Genomic DNA, 23,605 nt, shown 5'->3' on the forward strand with positions numbered 1-23,605 from the left:
TAATGTTTCAGCTTATTAATGATGATTAAAAGGAGTGTGGGGGAAAAAATATCTTTTAAGTACCACAGAGTCCTCACAGAAAATGTAAAGTCCCCCCTCCCCTGGATGTTTGCTGCAGCCTGGCGCACATCCCTCACCTGCCTCAGCTCCTCTCCTCCGACTCTGCTGCGCACATCCTGTCTGAGAGCGAGAGGCAAAGGAGGAAGCGAGTCAAGCTGAGGGAACTTTAAACACTTTTTAATCTTTTCTAACTTCTTATTCACCCGTCGAGTTTTGCAATTTCCCGCCCGCGGGCTGCAGATCCGCTTTGAAAACGTAAACCAAACATTACTATGAAGCTTGTTGGAGCTGAAGTGAAGGCGCGCCAGAGGGGAACTTTCTAATGAGCTTCTTATAGAGACTTTTGTTGACCATTTAAATATATATATATATATATATATTTAAAAATCACCAGAGACTAAAGCTTTCAGGTTAAACTAGCAGAATCAGTAAAGACCACAAGTAACATTAATCAAGTACCAAGTTTTAATTGTGTGAACAGGAGAAAGTGCTCCGGTGGATTAAAGCGCAACTAGAAAAAAGTCGCGACAATTGTAATTTAGATTCCGCCATGTATATGTGAAAGTTTCCCCCATCCGAATTGCTTTCGTTCGGACAAGGGGAAACTTTAATGGATTTTTTATGTGGGACCCGCTAGGATGGACCAGGACGTGGTAGATGAAACAGAAGCGTTACAGAGATTCTTCGAAGGTAAGACTTTCTGATTATTGTAGATATCGCCCCGTGTTAGACTCACTGTACACAAGTTTTTGTTCGTTTTTTAAAAAGAGAAATGTGGTCTTTTAAAACTTCTATAATCCCCCTGTCTTCTAAACTGTTTGTTTTAATGAAGAAAATAAACCCAAATATTATTTTTCAGTGTTCGCTCTTGTCAGCATAGCCTCAGTGCCAAAAAAAACCTTTTGAAAAATGTACTCGATGTGGCAGGTGGTTAACACCAGGTAATATCTACATCGATTTTACAAGAGTGGACGGTCATAAGAGAAAGTTTCCCAGACATTTAGTTTCTCTTTCACGGTGAATGTTTCCTATTTGCTGTTTACCTTAAATAGAATTAAACAGCTGAAATTCAGGAGGGTTAACGGGTTCGGGGAGAGTGGGTAGGGTGGTGGTGGTTGGGGGTGGGGGTGGGGGGGGGCAAAGTGCTGGTGATGGGGAACAGATCAGGTAAAACTGGGAATCCTAAGAACAAAAAAATGAGTCGGAGGAGCGTGGGGTTGAGGGTTGAAAGGGTGTAGGAATTCAGGCGAAGATAAATGTGTTTTGCAAGCGTGCTGCGGGAACTGTGTGTTAGAGACATGATGCAGCGGTGAGGGATGCAAACAAAAAATTTCATTTAAATCAAAAAAATATACTGTAAGAGTTTGGACAAAATCTCCTGCATTTTCATTTTTCTAAAAACAACTGTTTGGTTTCTCCTGGGATATCTCTGTCCCCAGCTGAGCTGTCTGACTTGAGTTCTGTTAATCAGTCACAATTTGAGTATAAACCTGACTTTGTGAACCTGTCTCTGACATTTCTCATCACATGTTTCCCTCTCTATTGGAGTTTCTTTTTTTTTAAAACATTCAATAAATGACTTTTTCAGGCACAGCCAGGTGCACATATACAAACACGTACTACATGACAAGTTATCTGTGAGGAGACTTAGCACTTTATTATAGTACACACTTAGTGCTGACTGAAATATACACAGCCATCCATGACTGTCGGAGGTTTCTCGCCACTCTGACAGGAATTTAGTGTGTTTACATTCTTGCTTTGGGAGTAAGAGAGATGTTCTTACTTTGGCTTTATCTCAGCCACTAAAATGTCAACTTGTCCATGAAAAGTATAAACTATGTGCTGATTTTCCTCTTTCTCTTAACTGCTCCTTATGATTTTGATGCCACAAGTATTTGTCTGATCTTGCATTCAAGAGCTGAATTTAAGTGGAGACAAATGTCTGTAAATCTGAATATATGCAGTAATTAATCTGTTCAAAATGCGCAGCTCTTTTGAGTGTTTCAGTCATGTGTGAAACACTCAAACAGATGCACACACACACACACACACAGAGGACAATAACAGATTTCAGCACTGGTAAAATGTTTTAATGGTATTAGTGAAATGTGTATACATTCACATTAATGTACATTCCTGGCGTAGCCCTGGTAGCTGTTAAACACAATGAGGTGAGGCTGGTGTTTCTCCTCGGGTATTTGGCCTCCCGCTCTCTCTCTCTCTGACTCCATTAGAGTGACAGTTAGCAGACAGGGAGAGGAGGTGAGATAGTGCAGACTCAGGGCGGAGAGAGACCCAACCAAAGCACCAACCCCCTCAAAACTTGACCTTCTTCTCTCTGACTCACGACGGTCACTCATACACGAGCCATGTGTGAGCCTCCAAAGAGTTTGATGCTGTCATGCTGGGTTTCGAGTAATGCTCCTGCGAGTAAGCGAACACTCGGTGATTAAACAGTAAACCACTGTGTGACATTTTCCAGCCTCAAAATGAGTGGATGAACATTTTAGCAGACTCTTCATGATGGAAAAAAAAAAAGTGTTGATCCAATGTATGTTAAAAGCTTGAGTGTACAGCAATGTTAGTGCGCCTGTGTGGCTGCACCTACACAGAAGATTAAGAACTATTTATCAAATCATTTGTAAATAATTTTCCTGATTAATGGATTCATTCATTTTTATTGAAAATGCCAGTCACAAAATATCCAGTTTACAGCCACATAAAACAAAGAAATAATAAAGCTAATAAATAAATGCCATGAATGTTTAAGTGATAAAAAAAATTGCTGATGAATGCCACCGGTTTTCCAGGGATTTGGTTACAAAGCTGAGCAAACACCTGGTTGTTGGACTAGATGTTAGAATATCAAATATTTTAAAATTCTCTATGAATTAATCTACAAAGTTGTTAGGATTCATCCAGTGGGGCATTAATGTGTGTAAAATCCACCCAGTGGCATTCTGGTCTGAGAGAGTCACTAATGTGGCTAAACCATTGTTTCAAATGTACTTGTGCAGATGGAGGATATCGTTATTTTTGTATTTGGCAAAAAAAAAACTTTGAGCGCATCACTACTTAACAAGTCTAAAGGTGGATTTAATTATGTTCTCGGTTCAAGAGCAACCCATGACCTGAGTTACTAAGTCCCACAATACTCCCACAGTCATTGTGAATAATGGATAAGAAGGCTGTCACTTGGATGGCTCCTCTGATTCATGGGTTTAGCAGTGAAATGCTGGTCGAGGAGTGTATTGTTTTTGAGCAGCCAGCCTTACTGTGCTTACGAGTGGGTTATATTTTTCATTGTCCTGCCCCACTCCCTTCATTTCAAACTGCCAGCTGACTAATCCTCTGGTGGTGAATGTTGTTTACGGTTAAACTCGACATCGGGAGATTAAGTTCGTGTTTGTGAGTAATAATTTGGAGGCAGGTGACAAACCTGTTAACAGAAACAAATTTGCTGTGAAGAATCTGGTTGTTACTGGATGCTTTGACTGCATCTTAAACCTGATCTTCCATATTTTTGGTAGCATTTTATTAGTAAGCAATAACTGAGCTGTTCTTTAATACTCTTTGTCCATAAGTATAAGTGTAATAAAATTTCATCATCTGCCGCATGTTGCTCGACAGTTTACCGTTTCCTCTTTTTTCTTTCTCAGTATCTTCGCCCTCTTTGTTTTGCCATGCTCTTGTGCTGGCCCTCAAACTCGCCCTCACCATTGCAGTGTTTCACTCCTTCCCAGCATCTGTCTCTCTCTCTCTGTCCCAGTCCCAGCCTTGTTACTCCTGTAATCTCCTGAGCCAGGTCCACCGGTGCGACCAGTGCTAGTATGCGACAAGGGCTGTGTGTGGTAGCCTGGTACAGCCCTTTCTCATGACTGGGAAATAATCCTCATTATAACAGCCTTTCTCACACATACACAGTATGACACACACACACACACACACACACACACACATTTGGTACCCTGATCTACGGCTCTCGGGTCTGCAGAAGAAAGTTTTTCAGCCCGGGCAGGGAAACATGTGAAAAATAGACAGGAATTGTTCTTCTCATCTTCTTTTTCAGGTGTTTTCAACTCAAGGACTTCAACATGCTTTGGCTACGTGCAGGTACTCTGAGCCGCTCTGTCCGCTCCGTTTCTGTCTAGATTCAACTTGTTGGTCTCTACCCTATGAGGGGGTTTCCGTTCATATCACTTAATAATATCTGTGTCATAGTGATGCTCCACATTCTTGTAGCAGTAACTCTGTCCTGTATACAAATCCAGAAGGTCTATAACCTTAGAGCTTTCTCCAACTTGTCTAACACTTTCTAGTGATGATTTCACACTTTTTTCACACATTAACTGTAATCTGTAAGTGCTATCTCCATGTTTCTAGACTGAGGTGCGTTATTGAGAGCAGCTGAATTATTGTTAGGTTGTGGACGTGGATCTAACTGACATATTAGATTCTTTTTAATTGATTTTTTGTGGCCTGGGTCAAATGAGACAGATGAATGGAGAACTGTTTTTTTCTTTATTTATTTTTTTAAATCAGGCTCAGTTATGAATGAAATCCAAAAGTGCCAGAAGATGTAGGACATAGATTCTTTATTTACAAATAGCAATGAATAATTTTAATGCTTGTTGAAAGGTGTTTATTGTTGTTTCCTTGTGTGTTGTGTTCTTGGTGTACTTACGTGCAGCCAAGTTCGCTCTAGACTAACTGCTAATCAGGTGGACTTTGTTCACTCTTAGTTAAGATATTCTGAAAGTGTTTAATTATTAACACGTTCCTGCAAGCACATGCAAATCTCATTTGGAAGCAAAAATCAATAAAATTTAGAAAATCTGTTCAAAATCAAAACAGTTTTTTGACCGTCATTAACCTTGATAATAGTTTAGATATGTGTTCCCCAATCAGAAATTGGTCTTGAGGAAAATTACAATCTGTACAGACTGTGCTACCTTTAAACCCTCCAATTAGGAAAACAGCCAAGCCAAACCAATTTTATTTATATAGCAGTTTAAAACAGCAAGTGCCAAAAGTACCAAAGTGTTTGACATTAAGACCAAAATAAAAATACAAAAACTGTTGATACAAAAAAAAAAAAAGAATAACTGAGGAGGAATCCCTCTTCAAGGATCTAGATGTTGCATGCAATGGAAAAACAATGCAGTAGAGTCCCAATATCGACAATCAAGAGGACAAATTTATAGTTTGTAAACATGAAGACCATGATCTGGGAGGATGTTGGGTAACTTTGATGTGTTGCCAAACAGAAAACACCTGAGCTGCATCACACCTTTACAGAAGAGGTCATGTGGATCAGGTGTATACCTGAGATAACACATCCTTAACCAAGGCCACTGTCTTACTTTGCACTCTTAAGGGAAGTGATACAGATGCAGCTCAGGAGGAATTGTTGTTAAAAAAAAAAAATGGAAAAGATCATCAAAACTGTGGATTTAACTAAATGTTATTGGTGAAATCATGATTAATAGGCACTCGCACACTCAGTCCTCTGTCTTACAACCAAGGCATTGAAATGGTGGCAAAACACGCACACACTCATAAGCACGAAAACAAGTGCGTGTTCACATGTGCACGCGTATGCTTACTTACACAGGCACACACACACACACACACACGCCCTTCTCAGCCCCTAATCTCTCAAAGGGCGATTCTGTATCGAAGTTGGACTGACAATCACTTCACTGTTCCTCACTGAACACAGCTGGACAGCGAAAAACATGGAGGACAGGGAAATTTACACATCCAGTTCACAACAAGTTAAGCTTAAGTGATTTAATAATTGTGGTTACAGTTACTTAATCTGTGATTCTAATCTACTTACTAACACTCAAACAACATTTAGGGGAAGCCTTTTTATTATCAGAAATGTACAAAGTGATGATGTAAAGTTGCAACAAAGATCCTGGATCTGTTCTTGGTGCTCATCCTCGTCAGATGATAAGTGAAAATGGACTTTACTCTTGATTCAGTCCCAGTGTTTAAACCTGTGCTATAGTACTCGAGTCTCTATAAGGTGTTCGGTCTCTGTTTAAGTCACAGTCGATCATTTTGTGCAATCTGACATTCATTGTATCAGCTTTGAAATGCATGTTACTAACATTTTACTCTTATCTTGTTTACAACACTCAATGTACCTAACTGTTTTTTCATTCATTTTTAATCGCTGCTCATATAGACAAATAAGGTTTACCATGAGCCCATGAAAATTCAGTTCCCTTTAACTTTATGACCCTACATTGTTTAGCTGCTCTGCCACAGCTTTACTGTTTAATTGACTGCTGCAACTCTTATAGTGTCACTGTCAGCTGGAGCAGACAGCTGTTTTGTTTTTTTTGGGTTTTTTTAGCATAAAGATTATTAGCGTGGCGTAACTAAAGATTCGGTAGAGGCCTAAATAGAAAGAAGACGGAGCAAATAATAGCTTTACATTTTCCACACGGCCACAAATGTTTTATGAGTTACCCACAGGTTTGAAAGCTGATGTTATCGAACTGTTGTGCTTGTAACTTGTATCCATTTCTGGCAAGTGGTAAAAGAAGTGTAATTATTCCAGGTTTAACTCATTTAAGTCAATAAATGTAATTTTGGACACAGAGTAACAATTTAATAAATACATTTAGGTCACATCTGTGTTTGGAAGGGAGTACCTGGACTTTGGCAAGGAAAGAAAAACATTTTTATCCAATGGCTAGTCCTGAATGAAATAAAGTAATATTAGCAGAAAAGAATAAATACAGCTGATTCTTAAGGGAAATGACTTGCTGTTTGTCAGTGTAGGTCTTGAACTTGTGCCACTCTTGAAATGAATTTGACTTCTTTTGGGCACAAAGATGGTCTGGGCTGCTGCTCTCTTTCATATTTTCCCCTCAGTTTTCCTCTCAGGTTTGTTCCTGTATTACTACATCCCTGAGACATTAAACTTGCATTCTTTCTTGCCCCCCTTGCCTTAGTCTCCATCTATCTGCCCTCCCCTCTCCCTGTATCTCTCAATTTTTTGTTATCAGTCCTGCCAGCTTAAATTTACAGCCTCTTTGGGTGAGGTGCACATCTGGATCTTATTTGAGGGGAACCATCCTGCTTTTCTCCCTTTGCACTGGCATGTATTAAGAGACAGTTACCATCTGTTTCTATCCAGTGAAAACAAGACAGTTTACATCATAAATAGTGTATCATAAAGATTTATGATGTCAAACTGTTAAATTTGATTGAATTAGCTTGAGACAAGCAGTTTGATTTGTTGGCTTGATGATTAAAATTTTATAATTTTTTTTTTTTTTTTTTTTTTTGCTATATACTTTTGGGTGGTTACATTCAAAATATAATGCAGCCTAATAAATTATTTGTGGTGAAGAGTAGAAATGCTTGGAGAGGGTTTAGAGTAACTGTGACACAAATACGAGTAAGTGGCCTTTCTGTTGGGTTTCAGGTGAAGAAAACAATGTTAGTATAAGATATTTTTAAGAAAAAATGGAAAGTGAACTTTTTTTTTCCAATGTTAACACAAAAATTCCTTGCATTCCCGAATAGCTACTTAATCTATCAGAGGACGAGTATGTGTAAGTGTGTGTGTGTGTGTGTGTGTGTGTGTGTGTGTGTGTGTGTGTGTGTGTGTGTGTGTGTGTGTGTGTGTGTGTGTGTGTGTGGGTGGGTGTGGGTGGGTGAGGGGTGAAAGAGAGAGAATGAGCAAGAGAAAGAAAGACCGGGGGTTGCCTGACCACCCACTATGCCAGGTCCTTACCCCGTGCTTAGCCCCCCAGTGTCCAGCTCCCCTCTCACACAGTCGCACTGTGTCCAGCACAGTTTGGGACAATTGCAGTGACAGCTTTAGTCAAAGTCTCTTTATCTTATAACACTTCAGATGAATATTCAGTTTGCCACAGTAAATGCCAGTTTTTATAAACTGGTTTATTCTTTTCTAAATATATACATAAAAAATGAGCTTTTCCTACATATTGGTGCTTTAAAGATTAAGTGGGGTCATGTGTTTGGGATTTGTGAAGCTTTGCCTCTCAAAGGGTAAAAAAGGAGCAGGGTTAAAATAAGGCGAAGATTTGGAAATTATTGAAAATATCTTTCTAACTCACTTTTATGATGAACTAAAATTGAAATAAAGAAGGAAAAACACTAACGATACAATCTTGTAATCGTGCCATTTCTTTTTCTAAACGGGGAAAATGAGGCTTGTATATAAGATAGAAACGGTGACATAAAGATTCCAGTTGCTTTGAGTGATCAGTAAGACTAGAAAAGTGTTGCAACCCATTTACCATTCCAGACTATATGTGTAACCACTTAGAGGCACTGAATCATTAAGTATGTAATGAGGACGACCAGATCCCAGTTGGTCACTCCTGAAACCCTAATGTTTAAAGTTTACAAGCCAATCAGAGCGCTTCTTTTTACATGATTTTTAATTATGTCTTCAAGAAACAATAATGACATCTTATTACATTAATATGTTAATACCATAATCAAGCCGAATTTATAATATGTTTTAAAACAATTTTTAATGTTTTTTATGTTCTTAGATAGGGAATGGTTACAACACAGGTTTATGTTGAAACCGCAACTCTTGTGGCACTGTGTGAAGTTGCTGAAAGATTCCTCTTGCTAATCCCCAGATGCTCTCCATCTCCACTCCATCTTCCCAACCCTCCCTTCACCACAGGTCATGATATTACCAGTTCTCTGGAACCAGCCAACATCGACACCAGTATCCTGGAAGAGTACATCAGCAAGGAGGACGATAGTACAGACATGTCAGTAGGGACTCTGAACCAACCCAGCAACGTCAAAACAACATGCGCCAACCACATCAGATCATGTTGTTACAAAGGAATTTGTTTTTCCTGATAAGGCTAATCCCTTTTTTTTTTTTTTTTCTTTTCTTCCAGCTGTTTCTCAGAGGTCCACAGCACCCCAGGACCAAATTATTCATCTCCCCAGGCAGGAGTGTCCTCTGGAGGGTTGGTGTGTGGTGTGAGCCCCCCTATTCCACTACGCCAAGGAGCCCCTCCACCTGGGCCCCCTAGCTGTCAGAACGCCTACCCCCCAGGTCCATCGCTGGGCCTCCGACACAGCTACCCCTGTCTGGGACAGCAGCAACACCAGCAACAGCAGCAGGCTCACGTCAAGCCTGAGCACAGGGGCCATTACGCTCCAGGGTGAGCACAATAGCATGGAGGTAGATGGATAGAGGTGCGCGGTGGACAAAAAAATAGAACATGAGTTGATGAATAAGGTTTTAGATTCTAGATGCTCTTGGCAACTCACAACCTACAGGTCCATTATGCAATCAATGCTTAGTCAAGCTTCATTTGAACAAATAAAGCATTAGACTCTCAAGAGGGGGAGGGCGAGTGATAACAGACAGAGAGAAAGAGAGTCATGTTACGTCCTGCAAAAAAAAAATTCTGACGCACACAATCTTGTGTGTGTGCATGAGAGTGATCCCAGTTTCTCCCTTAGATATAATGCCAGTTAGAAAATAAGAAGAAAATATGAGGATCGTGGTCCTATTTTAAATATAGCTATGATTTTTAAAATCCTGCTCTTGTTACTATGTGAAGGTAACATCTACAAGCTTGTTTTTTTGTTGTTTGTTTTTTTAGGACACTACCCGAGTCACCCCCAGACTCCAGCTCAGAACCGTACTCTCCCCAGCAGGTGAATGGTAAGTAATTTTTTTCCTCTCTCCTTAAAGAGAAAAGATTTGAAAAGAAATCAGGAGAAAGTATGAAAGGTTTTCCCTGGTTAAAGCAACGTCGGTTAGTAACTGCTAGTCATCAAGCAGAAACTCACGTTCATTTCCAAACAAATCAATCTATAACAAGACACTAAAGGAAGCTGATGTCTGGTATTTATTAATGTGTAGCTGCCATAAATCAAACAGAAATGGAAACAGAAATTTAATAATATACATTTTTTGAATGCATTCATTTCAGGTGCAGTTTTGAGTTCAATATACAAGCTGAATAACAGCAGTGCTCAAAGTCAAATTTCCTGCCACTCACACACCTGTGTTGGGCTTGTCTATTAGTAAAAAGGTGTGGAACAGTGTTATCTGATGGGCACCACTACAGTTTGAAACAGTGGAAAATACTTTTAGCCAAGGTTGTAGGACAGTAGAATATACAGCAGCATGAAAACTAACCGTAATTCTCCTTTCCCAACATGTTTTTCAGATCCTCACATGATCAGGACCATGACCCCAGAGAACATGTGCCACATGACTCCAACGCCGCCTCTTCCACCACACGGGCACTATCCCAGCATGCATCGGGACATGTACCTGAAACCTGAGCCCATGATATCACAGTACCCTATTGGACCGGCTGCAAGCGGAAGTGGAGACATGCAGCAGACGCAGATGCTTCATCAGTTACTTCAGCACCCTCAGGGCCAAGAGTGAGTAATGAAGTAATTGGGGGGGTGGGGGTGGGGGGGGGGGGGTTGTGTTGTACAGAAAGCATGATGGATAATCTTTACAGCTTCTGACTGTATTTCTATTTCCACTCACAGCAGCATCCCTGTTCATCAAGCAAAGAAGAGGAAGCACTCTGACTCTCCCAACAGCACCCTGAATTCCCAAATCCTCACAGGTATCATCAAACAAGAACCAGGTAGGCAGGCATCTTTTTTCCCTCTTCCTCACCTCCTCTACCTCACCTTCTCTCAGCTGCCCTTAAACTCTCACACAGATAAAGACTTTTACAGAACAGATGTGAACATTGTTAACACTTCTTGGTCACCCTTTTAATAGCCGGTATTTCAAACTGTTTGTCACAGGTTTAATGCAGGATGCAGACAATGCTTACCTGGACCCAAATTATCAGTGCATTAAGTGGCAACCTCACCAGCAGAACAAGTGGACACCATTGTATGACGCCAACTGCAAAGAGCTGTGGGTGGAAGTTAATTTGTACATGTTGTATCTGAACATGCTATAATCTTTATTTGGAAAGAAAAGAGCAGAAATGCCCCATAGAGACTCAAAAATGAAAGGAGTCTTAATTGGTTAAAGGGATAATGTGAATGAAATATATAGCAGGAGTGCCAAAGGAATAGGAGTGTTGCAAAGGCCTCTAAATTCCTCAGTGGTGAGCCGTGCGGGGGAGTAACGAGCACAGGGTTTCGGCTTAGAAAGGCAACGTGAAGGAGGGGGTAAAGGGAAAAATTAGCGTGCACCTTCTTATGCATTCCCAGTGCCAAAATAAAAAGAAGTATAGTGAGGGAGGAAGGTTAAAATGAACTCCCGAGACCTTTCAGATATGTTATCAAAACCACCTGGTTAACCATCACAACCTTTAGAATACCATGCCTACGTAAAAGAAAGAAGAAAGAGGAAGCAGAGAGGCTTTTCAGGGGGCTTTATTCAGAGTCCCAAACAATGACACCAAGGATATTTGGCTACAGGGTCATTGATTTGAAGCTAACAGTAAGGACAGATAAATCCACATGCATCTCTTTATTGGACTAAAACCATGAGTTTCTCCTTGGTGATAAAAGTATAGCAAATGTGAAATCACATATATTTCCTGTTTATATTATTAACATGCCTTCTCTTTCTCTGGCTTTAGCCCGATGCCAACCTACCGTGTTGACGCTGACAAAGGCTTCAACTTCTCCTTGGCTGACGATGCTTTTGTTTGCCAGAAAAAGAACCACTTTCAGGTCACGGTGTACATCGGCATGCTCGGCGATCCCAAGTATGTCAAGACAAGTGACGGACTGCAGCCCATTGATTGTTTCTATCTCAAACTCAATGGCGTGAAGGTGAAGGCAACATTGAGACAGTAGGATTGTGACTGGCTGTAGTAATTATTAGCTCTGTACTATATTGAATGTATGGGTCATTTCAATCTTCACTGCCAGGTGGAAGCCATGAATCAGTCCATCAGTGTGGAGCAGTCACAGTCTGACCGCAGCAAGAGACCTTTCAAACCAGTCCTGTGAGTCTGAGGCCTTTAACTGAGAAACAGTAAAACGCTATAGTGGGAGTATTTTTTGAAATATTCTTTTGATTTTTGTCTCTTCCAGTGTCACCTTGCCTTCAGATCAGGTCACAAAGGTCACAGTGGGACGGCTCCATTTTAGCGAGACCACAGCAAATAACATGAGAAAGAAGGGCAAACCAAATCCCGATCAGAGGTGAAAACCATGGCGCATAAACATACCGCGTGATTGGGTCACATCCGAAGTTCTACTATTAGGATTATTCTGTCTTTTCAGGTATTTCATGCTGGTGGTGGCGCTACACGCACAGTCCCACAATCAGAGCTACACTGTGGCCGCCCATGTGTCTGAGAGGATCATCGTCAGGGTAACGTCTGGCCATGTCTGTCTGCTTCCTACAACAATCATATCTCTTGTGAATGTGACACCTTACTCTTTGTCTACTGTGCACACCTTTCTGCAACACAGTGATGTCAAAATCACTGTCCCTCACATCGTCTTCTCTCTATTCAGTTCTCTCCATTCATTTTATCTGCATGCCTGCAGTCCTCATTAGACTTCAGAACATTTTGTTTAGGAGAGTTCATATTATGAAACAAAGCATTTTATTGTTTGCTGTTTTTTGTTGGACAGTGATGATGTTGTCCTTAACCTACTCAGATAGCAATATATATTTGCCCAAAATGTGCCTGTCTAATGGTCCATTGGCCTTTACTGACAGTGATGACTGTGGCTACCTCAAATCAGCCACACCTTATAGAGTGCCTCTCATTTCATTATATTTTGCTTTGACTTCCTTATAGTTTTTAAATAGAGCAATAGCTCTCCGGGCATTCTGAAGGTCTTTTTTTTTTTCCAACATTTGCTGCTTTTCCCTCATTTTTGGTCCTTCTTGTAAGTGATCTTTTTCAGAAGAATATTTTTTGTTTGTGAAGCCACTTAACATTGACCTATAAAGCATTAAAAAGGCACCTAACTGAAGGACTGAACCAGTGTTGTTTTATATTGTATCTTTAGGCACTTTGTTACTACAGTAGCAGCTTGCTCCAAAACAGATCATTTGTTCCCATTTCTTAGGTTGTATCTATCAAAAACACACAAAATTGTATTTTTGCACCAACAAGGTGATTCCCAAAGAGCTATTGGCAACAGATGAACAATATCTCAAAGTCATGTCCTTAAGAAATCTACTAATCCATCTACTGTTCACTGAAGAATCATCAGAAGTGGTCTCAGTGAAAAGACTGCTGCAACTGGAAACATGGAGAAAAGGCTGAGGTACACCAAATTATACAAGAACTAAACTGAAAATCAGTACCAACAGGCCTTATGGAGTGATGAATCCAAATTTGAAATTTTGGGTTCAAATCATCATCAGTATGTATGGAGGAAGTCAGGAGAAAAACAGTGAGTGTCTACAGCCATCTGTAAAAACACTGTATGGGCTCTGTCATGTTTTGGGGCTGCATTTCAGCCAGTTGTGTTGAGGATCTTGTCAAAATTGATGGACTTATGAATGCAAAAGTCTACCCTCAAATTTTGATCCATGATGCAATACCATCTGGAAAGTATCTGAATGGCAACAGCTTAATTTTTTAGGATGCCCACAATCCCAAACACATTGCCAGTAAAACTGCAGTAATCGTGACAGAGCAAAAATATAAAGAAATGAGGAGTGGCTCAACACTTTTGCACGGTACTGTATATGAACCAGATCTTCACATCAGCCCTTCACAACATTGGCCGTGCTACAACTGAACTACAAGTGACAAAAGTAGTCTTGATAAGACCCAAATGTGTCTACTATCTGGGTAGATGTGTAAAGCGTGTGATCACAATGTATAATAGTAAATATTAGAAGAGCTTTTTGACTGTGCCATATGCATTTGCTTATTTTACCCAATATGACTTATTAAGGACTAAATAAGCTTGTTTGCTTTCTTGCACAAAGTGAGATGAGTAAACATTACGCATGTCTGCAAAACCAATTAGCTTAGCTTAGCTTAGTTTAGCTTAGCAACAAGACAGAGAGCTGAGAGAAACAACTAGGTTATTTTTTTCTAAATGTGGTTCGTATGATGTGTTGCTTGTCCATGTAAACAATGGAAATGTGTTTACAGATGTTGTGAACAGTTCCACTGTTAGATGGATTCATCAGTGGTGCCACATTTCATAACGAGCCCCTTAAAAATACACACAAAATTTTCCATAAATAGCTGTGAACTAAATAAAAAATAGAGATGATTTCAAACTCTGGTTTATTTTCAGTTCCACACGTCTGGACAATCACAGCATGATGTGGGAGTGAATGTGTGCTTTTAGAGAAGTCACGTGTGAAACTGCTGCTTGGATCTTCTTATCTTGTTGGCAGGAAAGCAAATAAGCATATTCCTAATTGTCAGACTGTTTTTGGAGCATTGTACCCATGTTTTTTTATTTTATTTTTTTTTTTTTTTTCAGCATAAGCTTTTTGAGATCTCAATCACAGATTTTCTTTGCATCTCCTTCTTTGCTTCTCTGAGACAGGCATCCAACCCAGGCCAATTTGAAAGTGACAATGAGGTGCTGTGGCAGCGCGGACAACTGCCAGACTCTGTTTACCATCACGGGAGAGTTGGTATCAATACCGACAGACCGGACGAGGCCCTTGTTGTCCACGGCAACCTGAAGGTCATGGGCTCCCTTGTGCACCCATCTGACATCAGGGCCAAAGAAAATGTCCAGGAGGTCAGGACGGCGCTCACAGTGTACATGTGTGCCTCAAAACTCTCAGCGTGTCATTGTGTGTTTCGTGCATGCCATCATGAATCATGCCATTCGAAATCATGTCATGTTGTTTACTTCATCTGTAACATTAGTGTTGTGTTTTCATACCATCTACACATTCTGTCTGCGTGTAGGTCGACACCACAGACAATTTAAAACGGATTTCTCAGATGAGGCTGGTCCATTATCAATACAAGCCTGAGTTTGCTGCCACCGTGGGCATAGAGAACACTGCAGAGACTGGTAACAACTTCATGAAAAAAAATGTTAATCTTTCATTTCAGCATCTCATTTGTTTGTACAGTACATCATGTTATCATCTCAATGTCTTCATTTGGTATATGTCCATTGTTAAGTATATCCTGTATCTATGTATGAGGCCTCGCGTTTCCTGCTCTGTTTTTACTTCTTCTTACTTTCCTTCTGCAGGAGTCATTGCTCAAGAGGTTCAACAAATTTTGCCTGAAGCAGTGAAAGAGGGGGGTGATGTGGTGTGTGCAAATGGAGAAACTATTTCCAACCTGTTAGTTGTCAACAAGGTAATGAACGCTCAAACATACAATATTGTGCTCGGAGACATTGCTTACATGCACATGCCATCAGCTCCAAATGCTTCCTCTAATTTCAAAGGAGCGCATCTTTATGGAGAATGTGGGAGCAGTGAAGGAGCTGTGTAAGCTGACAGACAACCTGGAGACTCGTATTGATGAGTTGGAGCGTTGGAGTCGCAAACTGGCTAAACTGCGTCGTCTTGACAGCATGAAGAGCACAGTGAGCGGGGGCACGGTCAGGTAAGAAAAATGAATAGAAATTGCCTGAAATTTACACTTCACGTAATCTGTCACACATTCACAGAGGGCATCTTTTATAAAGATAAATAACTATGTTTTTCTTGTTTATGTAGCCAATCGGGGAGTTATTTTAGCAGGACAGGAAGTGGCCCACTCAAGAAGAAAACAGTCAAACCAGGAAGCAAGGTGTGCAATGATATTAGTGGTTTTTTTTCTTTGTTATTGCTGTTGTTCTTTTTAGTAAAATGTGATATTTTAATTACGTGTAATCTGCTTATTGCAGAACTTACCTCCAGATCAGGGCTGCATCAGTCAGAGGTTCATGCAGGGAGCCATCCTGGCACTGGTTGTGGTCATGGCTTTCAGGTTAGAGGAGAAAATGTGTTTGGCCACAGACTATATATAAAAAGATGGGCATAGCCACTATCACACTGTCCTTTTGTTTAAGCACAATCTTTATGCCTCAGGTTGAGCATTTTGGCTGTTTTTTCTGTTTTTCAAACATCACAAGTGATTAGTGGATCTCTCTGAAAAACTGCATGCTCTTATAGTAGTGACTTAACAAACCACACCTTGAAGCAAACTCTGCTTTATCATAGATTTTACTCTAAATAGCACCATCCATCCATTTTCTTTCACTTATACAGTTCAGGGTCGCAGGGGGTGGAACTTTTCCCACCTGTCACTGGGTGGGAAGTGGGGTAACACAGAGAAACAGACAACCATTTGCACTCACCATGGGCACTCACACCTAATTAACTTAACCTCACTAACTGCATGTCTTTGGACTGTGTTTGTGTGAGTACCCAGAGAGGACCCGGGGAGAACATGCAAGCTCCACACAGGTGGTGGATTTGAACCCAGGACCTTCTGTGTTAACCACTGTGCCACCGTGCTGTCCATCAGTTTCTATAGAACTGCATTTCTTTTTTCAACCAAAGGAATCGCCCCCTGCTGACTATTATAAAGAATGCAAGTTTCTGCAGCAGTTGCAGAATGGCTTCATTTTCAGACCTGGAAGCTATGTCCATCTTTTTTTTTTATATTGTCTATGAGAGGGCCAATAAAAATCTACTACATTTTTCTCAGTGGTGACAGGATGGTGTTGATTTATTGGATCTTTATTTGTCCACAGTGTCATTTCCATGTCTGTCCTTTATGTACTCACTCTTCACCACAGAGGAGATGTCACTGAGAAAGATGGGTATGTGTTTTTAAGATACAAACACCAAAACTTTAGAGTGAAATAAATACATTTTCACTTCTCTGTTAATGCCTTTCTATATAATCTGTCCCTGCTTTCTGTAGCTATGTTCCTTCCTGTGTTCTCTACATCTCTTGGATGCCCATCTTCACTGCCACTCTAACTGTCTGTCCACCTCTCTGCTCATGGTACACAAGCAACTCCCAATCCTATTACAACATACTTAAATTTCCTGATCTGCTCTTTGAGTCTTATCTTTGATTGTTTAGTTGGGTGTTTCTTTTGTTCTGTCTGAAAGGAGATTGTGAGTCACATATCTAAGCACTCTAAAATTGGCTTTTACATTAAGTGTATCATTACTTGAAGTAAAGCATGCCCTCCTCCTGTACCACTGAATCTGATGCAGGTCAAGAGCTGAAGTGGGATCCTCACGCAAGAGTCCATATATTTCAGTGTCCTCTACCCCTGCACCAGGTGAGTGAAGGCTGACCAAGTGACCTCATGTTTCACTATTAAGTAGTAGTGTGAGTAGTATGAACATACTGTGTTTTGCTTATCTGATTTCATCCTGTTTCTCTCAAAACTCCTGCAGCTTGCTGTTCAACCACAGCCATAAACAACCAATCAGCTACTGTTTCAACAATGAATAACAACCAATCCACACCAGGTATAAAAGCCTCTGGAAATGTGCAGAAAAATCATCTATTTCCTATCTTCCTATTTGCAGATTTATTATTCTTCCCTGTCTAGCCTTTAGCAGCCTGATTCCTACACCTGGTCCGATTAGTAAGAAGGCCAAGTCCAGACTAATGGACAAAGATGGTCACAGTAGAAACCGCCTGAGTCACACCTCAGCACCCATGTACTTTGCCAAGTCAAAAAGGCCCAGCTCTGAAGAGACGGATGGCATGGGAGCCATCAACCGTCTTCCTGGGGGGCAGCAGCCATTGCCACGCAGACAACGCAGCCTGCACGCAAAGGGTAAAAATCACAGCCCAGCCATGGCACTTTCTTCACACACATAATATGCAGTATGCAAACACAGCAAAGCCATTTGTTTGATGACAGCAAACAAAGATTGTGTACATGCTGTACAAGGGAATGCTACTGGTTTAGTGCTCCTAATGTTATTTTATTCCTTTTTTGTCAGGAGTAAAGTCAGCTCCCTCTCTCACGAGCTTATATATCTTGGAGACAAACCAAGAAATCAATGCGCAAAACTGTGCAACAATAGAAAGCTGCAGGTAAATACACAAAAAGTTGCTCTAATTTTGAGTTATTTGCACTACATTAAAAAAAAATTAAGGAAAAGCTGCACCTTTTCTCTGTGTCATTTCTAGCTACACAGTCTCACTCCATGGAAAAAGAAATTCCTCCATGTCACAAATCACTCTGTACATGACGTGAGTACACAAACACTTCACTGCAGAAATACAACAGTAAAATTCTGATTTACTCACCACTAAATTCAAAATAACTTTCTAGATGGTCTGCTGGAAAGAACTGTGGGATTTGGCAGTAGCTACAAATAAGTAGAGAGATCTCATACACTTCCATTTAATTAATTCCAATAATTACTAACTGGTGTGATCCCAGATTCTGTTGGCAAAAAGAAATGCTTGAAGAATATATTTTTAATTTGGGTTTAGAGATTAGTTTAGGGTTTACTATAGGTGCTTTAATGAAAAAAAAAAAAAAAGTTTTGCTTCTACATTAAGCTCCAAATTGCATATTTATATATTTAACATTCAAGATATTACTGAGAGATTGTCAGGAAATAACAGACCTAGATAACATAAAGCTTTACCACCGCAGGTCTACAAACAGCATATGGGTACGACAATGTGGAGCTACCAAGGGACGTTTATGCCCCAACCACACAGAAACAGAGCCCTATAATGAACAGAGTACTTCAACAAAGGTACTTAATTAACATATACATTCCTAATCTCTCATATAATCAAAAGATAGTTCATTATTTTGTCAGTTGGTGCTGCCCAAAAGTATTTAAAACTAATTTTATACATAAAAACTGTAAAAAAAAAAATTACTGTAATTTTCTTGTTTTCTGGCTTAGATATTTGTATGTTCTTTCTGCTTCTCTCTAAGGGGACTCATCACTTGTGGTCGGTACCTGTGCTGCCTTTCCAGGACATCACCTATCACTTCCGTGTCGCCCTGTCTGTGAGTACACTTGTCTTCCAAAACACACACGCCATTCAGTCATTGTGGATGCTGCTCTGCATTCTCTAATCTGTTTATTGTTGCTTGGGTAAAGTCAGGAGTGAGTGATAAATGCTGTTTTTTTTCCCACATCCTTCTTGTTGACAGAGTGAAGTGAGCTGTGCCGCTGAAAGAAAATCTGCATCATACTCTGACTACCATTTTCTCATAGAAAGCAGCTGCGTGTGAGGAAGAAGACGGTGCGTCCCGGTTCCTTTACAGTACGGCATATTTCTCCTTTGTGGCTCGATTTGTATGCTGTTATGATGGGACAGGGCTTTGTCTAATTATTGTACATTATTTTAAAGATATTGATACAGAGCAAATTATCTACTGTACCACCTCTGTAATCGGTTTCGTGTATATGCATTAAGACATCTCCTTTTGCTGTGATCACTGGAGTTTGAAACACTGTATATGTGTCTCTTTTTTTCTTTTGCCACTGGAAATGTTGATGACTGAAACTGAAAACTGTGTTGTACCGCTGTTAACTGCTATTAGTCCATAGCTCAATTTTTTTACTGATCACTATGTCTTCCATCCCTAATATAAGCCATAACTTTGCTTTTAGCAGAATTTGATTTTCTGATTTTTAAATGAAGCCCAGGCTAAGATGTTACGATAGAAGACACTGCAAACACATTATTGTTCTGTAACACTGTGAGTCTGTATGTACAACAAAACTTTTCAAACAAAAAAAATACTTTTCAGTAGCTTTATACACTGGAGAGGAGAACGATGGCTTTTGCTTGAAAGCCTCAGTAAATGGTTGCAACTAGCACTGAAAAGATACCTCAGTAGTGCACACTGGCAAATCCTGGGTCTCTGCAGTGGAGCTTTGTGTTGAGGCTGCAGCAGTCCGCTGTACTGCCTACTGTGTCCTAAAGCAGCCCCAGAGTGAAAGACTCTGCAGCATTTCTGTCTTAGTTATGACACTGAGTTAAACACCAAGTTATTGCATGTTCCTTAAGGTGCACAAATACACCTCAACACCTCGGACCCGTGCACACTGTAACCGATTCCTTACATAACATATGTTGAAACTGTAAAGTAAACAAATAAACAAATCACAGGAAATTAACACGATACGCTGACAGCTCGATAAGTCTAACGCTGACAATATTTCAAGAAACACTGGAATAGCTTACACTGTATTTTGCTAACTGGACAATGCTGGTAAGGCAATGAAATATGTCATTTCTTGTGCACGCCCAATCACTTCTCTAAAATGATACGTTGGAGCTGAGATGCTGCTCCAGCACAAAGGTTCTCTCTTAATGCCTTGATCCTAAAGCTGCAAGGAAGTTGATTTACATGGGGATAAAATTGGACTGTATACACTGGACTCTTTCCTGTGTTTCTGTGGTTGTTTTAAATATTTTTTTCCCTGTGCTTATACAATTAAGAATATGCAATTATAACACTTTTAATATAACTGAATTATATTATTATGTTTTCTTTTTGTATTAGATTCTCTTGTCTCAAAGGAAATTTCCATTTAAATTCAGACACCGTGGTTTTTGTTGCATTTATTGAAATTTCCTGTTAAATCTTGTATGTGTCTGTATTCAGGAAAAAAAATACACATTTACATTAAATAGGAAAAGCCATCAGATAAAGTTTATGGACTCTGTAATAATATGAATATTCTGTGCTTGCTTTTCACTATAATTATCATGCCTTCACTGGGTATATGGTACTATTTTAGCTTATTTATAATTCACCAGCTAGCATAATGAAACCACTGTGGCACTTTTTTGCGCTGTACATATAAAAGCCTTTTGCGGTATCCAGTGCTTCAGACTGGTGTCAGACACTTTGGTAGAACTGGATTGTTTGTAACTGTATAGCTTCATTTTGGTTACTACCAATGCTCCTTTTTATCTGGTGTGTTTTTATCATATTGTTTTTGTAGCTGATTTTGATATCAATAATATATTAACTTTTAGCTACTGGATCCAAGGAATGATTGGAAAACATGCATATATTAAAACCCCCATCTGTAAAGAAAAAATAGCACAAGACTAAAACTCAATAACTACATTAATATCGCTACTTTTCTTTACATTTTCAAAGCTTTTGTCAAAAAATATATGTTGTAATACTATGAATGCATGCAGAAAAATAAATTTGCTATTACATTTTCATATTTTTTTGTCCATTTTTTTGGAGGGGGGCAAGAAGAGCTAAGTCAGAATTTCGAGTTATTATCTCAAGATTTCGACTTATTGACTAAGTCCAGAATTTCTCACTTATTTCTGAGTAAGCCGAAATAAATCCGCGGCGGAAACCAGCTCACTGTGGAAGTTGCAGCTGCTCATTCTGCCCGGTAGATGGCAGTCGAAGATCTATGGACAGTCTTTGTGCATAACAATAAACCCTGAATTTAGCCTGTTAGGTGGCAGGTGCCCACCGCTGCCAAATAACACATCAAAGATCCAGCAAATGATTAACAGAATGAAATATGAAAGCTTTGGGCACATGTCGTGCACGGTATATCAGCTTGAAAAATGGCAATCCAGCAGAAAGAGATTCGCCTGTGAGACTAAACTGAGGAGAAAAAAAATTCTACTTCTTCAACGTCATCTGTGCGTCAGGACCCCAGGAAGTGATAGTCAGTACGTGGCCTTTACTGGGTAGCTGCAGGAGCTCCGCTTCATTACAAAATGGTACCTTTAATATTATTTATATTACTTCGACTCTCAAATATCGTTGTTTATCTTTGAACGCTATTGTCAATATCACCCGTAAAAGAATGTATTTTATACACGAAGTTGTATTAGCAGTGAAAACGGTTGATGTTAGCTAAATTAGCTAAATGAGATAGTAGCCCGTTTGCAATACTGGGCTTCAGGTTCTTGTAGGAGGTTGAATTGGAGTAAACGCTTTTAAAACAAATTCTTGTGCCGGTTTGTGTCTGTTTTTGCTGTGGCTGCAGGAACTCGAGGCCATGACCAGATACACCAGCCCGGTGAACCCGGCCGTGTTCCCCCACCTCACGGTGGTGCTGCTGGCTATCGGCATGTTCTTCACCGCCTGGTTCTTCGTGTATCCTTTTGTATGTTGTAGCCCATGTACTGTAAATAAACTAAGTGCAACAATTAAAAAAAAAAAAAAAAAAAAGGCTTAATTTAATCATAGCGAACCCACCACAACATTTGCTAAGACTGAAATAAATTGAAGTCTCCTCAAGACACGTTAGCACTTAGTGACAGTGGGGTGGAAGAGCTCGTTTTTTAAAGAGACCTCCGACAACTGGGGTTGGGGTTGGGGTTGGGGTTGGGGGGGGGGCAGCCATCTCCGGCGAAGGTTGGTGGGTGAGGGGAAGGAAAAGAGGAGAGCTCAGAGAGACAAGAAAAAAACGCAAACTTTGGGAAAGAGAAGATGAAAGTTATTGGTACAGAGTAGTGGGATGTAAACGCAGTAGTAATCAGTAGTCTGAGTCAGTATCAGCATAACAGCCATTTAAAGGTCACACAATCCAGCAAAATGATGCAATTTATGAAAAAGTCTAAAAGTTTAAAAGTAAAGCAGGTGTCTGTCTCCCAAACAGGGGTTAGGAATATAGCTAAAAGTAAGTATTCTAGGACGTGAACTGAGCCTGATAAAACAAAGATCCTAAACATGGTGTTTCTTGTTGTACTAATCCTTTTTTGTTTTGTAAGTTGATTTAAGTTCGGCAGACATAGAGGTCATCCAAATGACTGAGGCTGTAGTGAGTGGATCTGGATAATTAATAGATCCAGACCACCCTGTGCACCGCTTACTGGTCAGATAGCAGAACACTAATATGTTTTAATGCCACAAGGACAAATACAGAAACTCTATAACAACTCATACCACAATATTTGTATTTATTTGCTTACTTTTTTAAGCATAAGAGATTTTTATTTATTCACAATTTTGTATTTAATTGCACGCCTCCTTTTGTGTAGTTTTTACCTTATTGAGCTATTTTGTCTTGCTGTTTTGGGTTATGACAAGAAAAAAATAAGCTGTTTTGTTATTGGTTGTTTTGGTTGCTGAAATAAGGGTTTGTTGAAGATGTAGCTTTTGATTTTAAATGAACATCCAGTTCATGCAGAATATTTCATTCCACTTATTCTGAGAATAATTCTTAGATTGAGGTGTAAAATATTGAAAACCGCTTGTATAATACACCAGTTGCATAACTGTATGTTCATAAGTGCTGCATAAGAGATTATGCTTAAAATAGAACAAAGACATTGGCTGTTTGTTTTTAATCTTCGAGTGAGCCTTAGCGTCTCACCAGTTATGAGGTGACATCAACAAAATACACCAGGGACGTCTACAAAGAGCTGTTGATCTCCCTTGTGGCTTCACTCTTCATGGGGTTTGGTGTGCTGTTCTTACTACTCTGGGTTGGCATATATGTATGAAGGTACATTCAAACTCTTTCCCTATGAAAATGTAGTAGCTTTGATTTATATTTACTGAAACCATTTAACTCTTTTTTTTCTGCTCTTTCAGGTGACTGACTTAAAAAAAAAAAAAAAAAAAAAAAAGAGACATTCCAGTGTAAAAAAGGACATCACAACACAAACTGGATTTTGGATTAATT

The 23,605-nt window shown here is 39.8% G+C and overlaps 2 protein-coding genes across 6 annotated transcripts; both read left to right on the top strand.

The window, feature by feature from the left end:
* The first annotated feature begins 237 nt into the window (after window positions 1-237).
* On the top strand, window positions 238-21,137 carry myrf (myelin regulatory factor). Of its 5 annotated transcripts, none has more exons than XM_030732165.1 (27): window positions 238-750; window positions 8,753-8,843; window positions 8,979-9,248; window positions 9,696-9,757; window positions 10,269-10,491; window positions 10,606-10,706; window positions 10,873-10,987; window positions 11,664-11,859; window positions 11,959-12,035; window positions 12,124-12,234; window positions 12,316-12,421; window positions 14,566-14,766; window positions 14,940-15,048; window positions 15,235-15,344; window positions 15,436-15,596; window positions 15,710-15,782; window positions 15,880-15,962; window positions 16,732-16,800; window positions 16,905-16,988; window positions 17,207-17,274; window positions 17,393-17,467; window positions 17,551-17,781; window positions 17,951-18,044; window positions 18,141-18,203; window positions 18,616-18,721; window positions 18,910-18,984; window positions 19,132-21,137. In XM_030732165.1, exons 1-27 carry the CDS (start codon window positions 699-701, stop codon window positions 19,210-19,212), a joined length of 3,087 nt encoding a protein of 1,028 aa, XP_030588025.1. In that variant the 5' UTR covers window positions 238-698; the 3' UTR covers window positions 19,213-21,137. The 5 variants fall into 5 exon arrangements, with proteins under 5 accessions (XP_030588025.1, XP_030588027.1, XP_030588029.1 ...); XM_030732167.1 differs by having other exon boundaries at window positions 12,316-12,406; XM_030732169.1 differs by having other exon boundaries at window positions 10,606-10,685.
* Window positions 21,138-21,535: 398 nt separating this feature from the next.
* tmem258 (transmembrane protein 258) lies at window positions 21,536-23,563 on the top strand. Its single transcript, XM_030731700.1, has 4 exons — window positions 21,536-21,692; window positions 21,962-22,071; window positions 23,297-23,425; window positions 23,515-23,563. Exons 1-3 carry the CDS (start codon window positions 21,690-21,692, stop codon window positions 23,421-23,423), a joined length of 240 nt encoding a protein of 79 aa, XP_030587560.1. The 5' UTR covers window positions 21,536-21,689; the 3' UTR covers window positions 23,424-23,425; window positions 23,515-23,563.
* Window positions 23,564-23,605: the final 42 nt, after the last annotated feature.

This window comes from Archocentrus centrarchus, chromosome 6 (genome assembly GCF_007364275.1).
Source record: "Archocentrus centrarchus isolate MPI-CPG fArcCen1 chromosome 6, fArcCen1, whole genome shotgun sequence".
Lineage (NCBI taxonomy): Eukaryota > Metazoa > Chordata > Actinopteri > Cichliformes > Cichlidae > Archocentrus > Archocentrus centrarchus.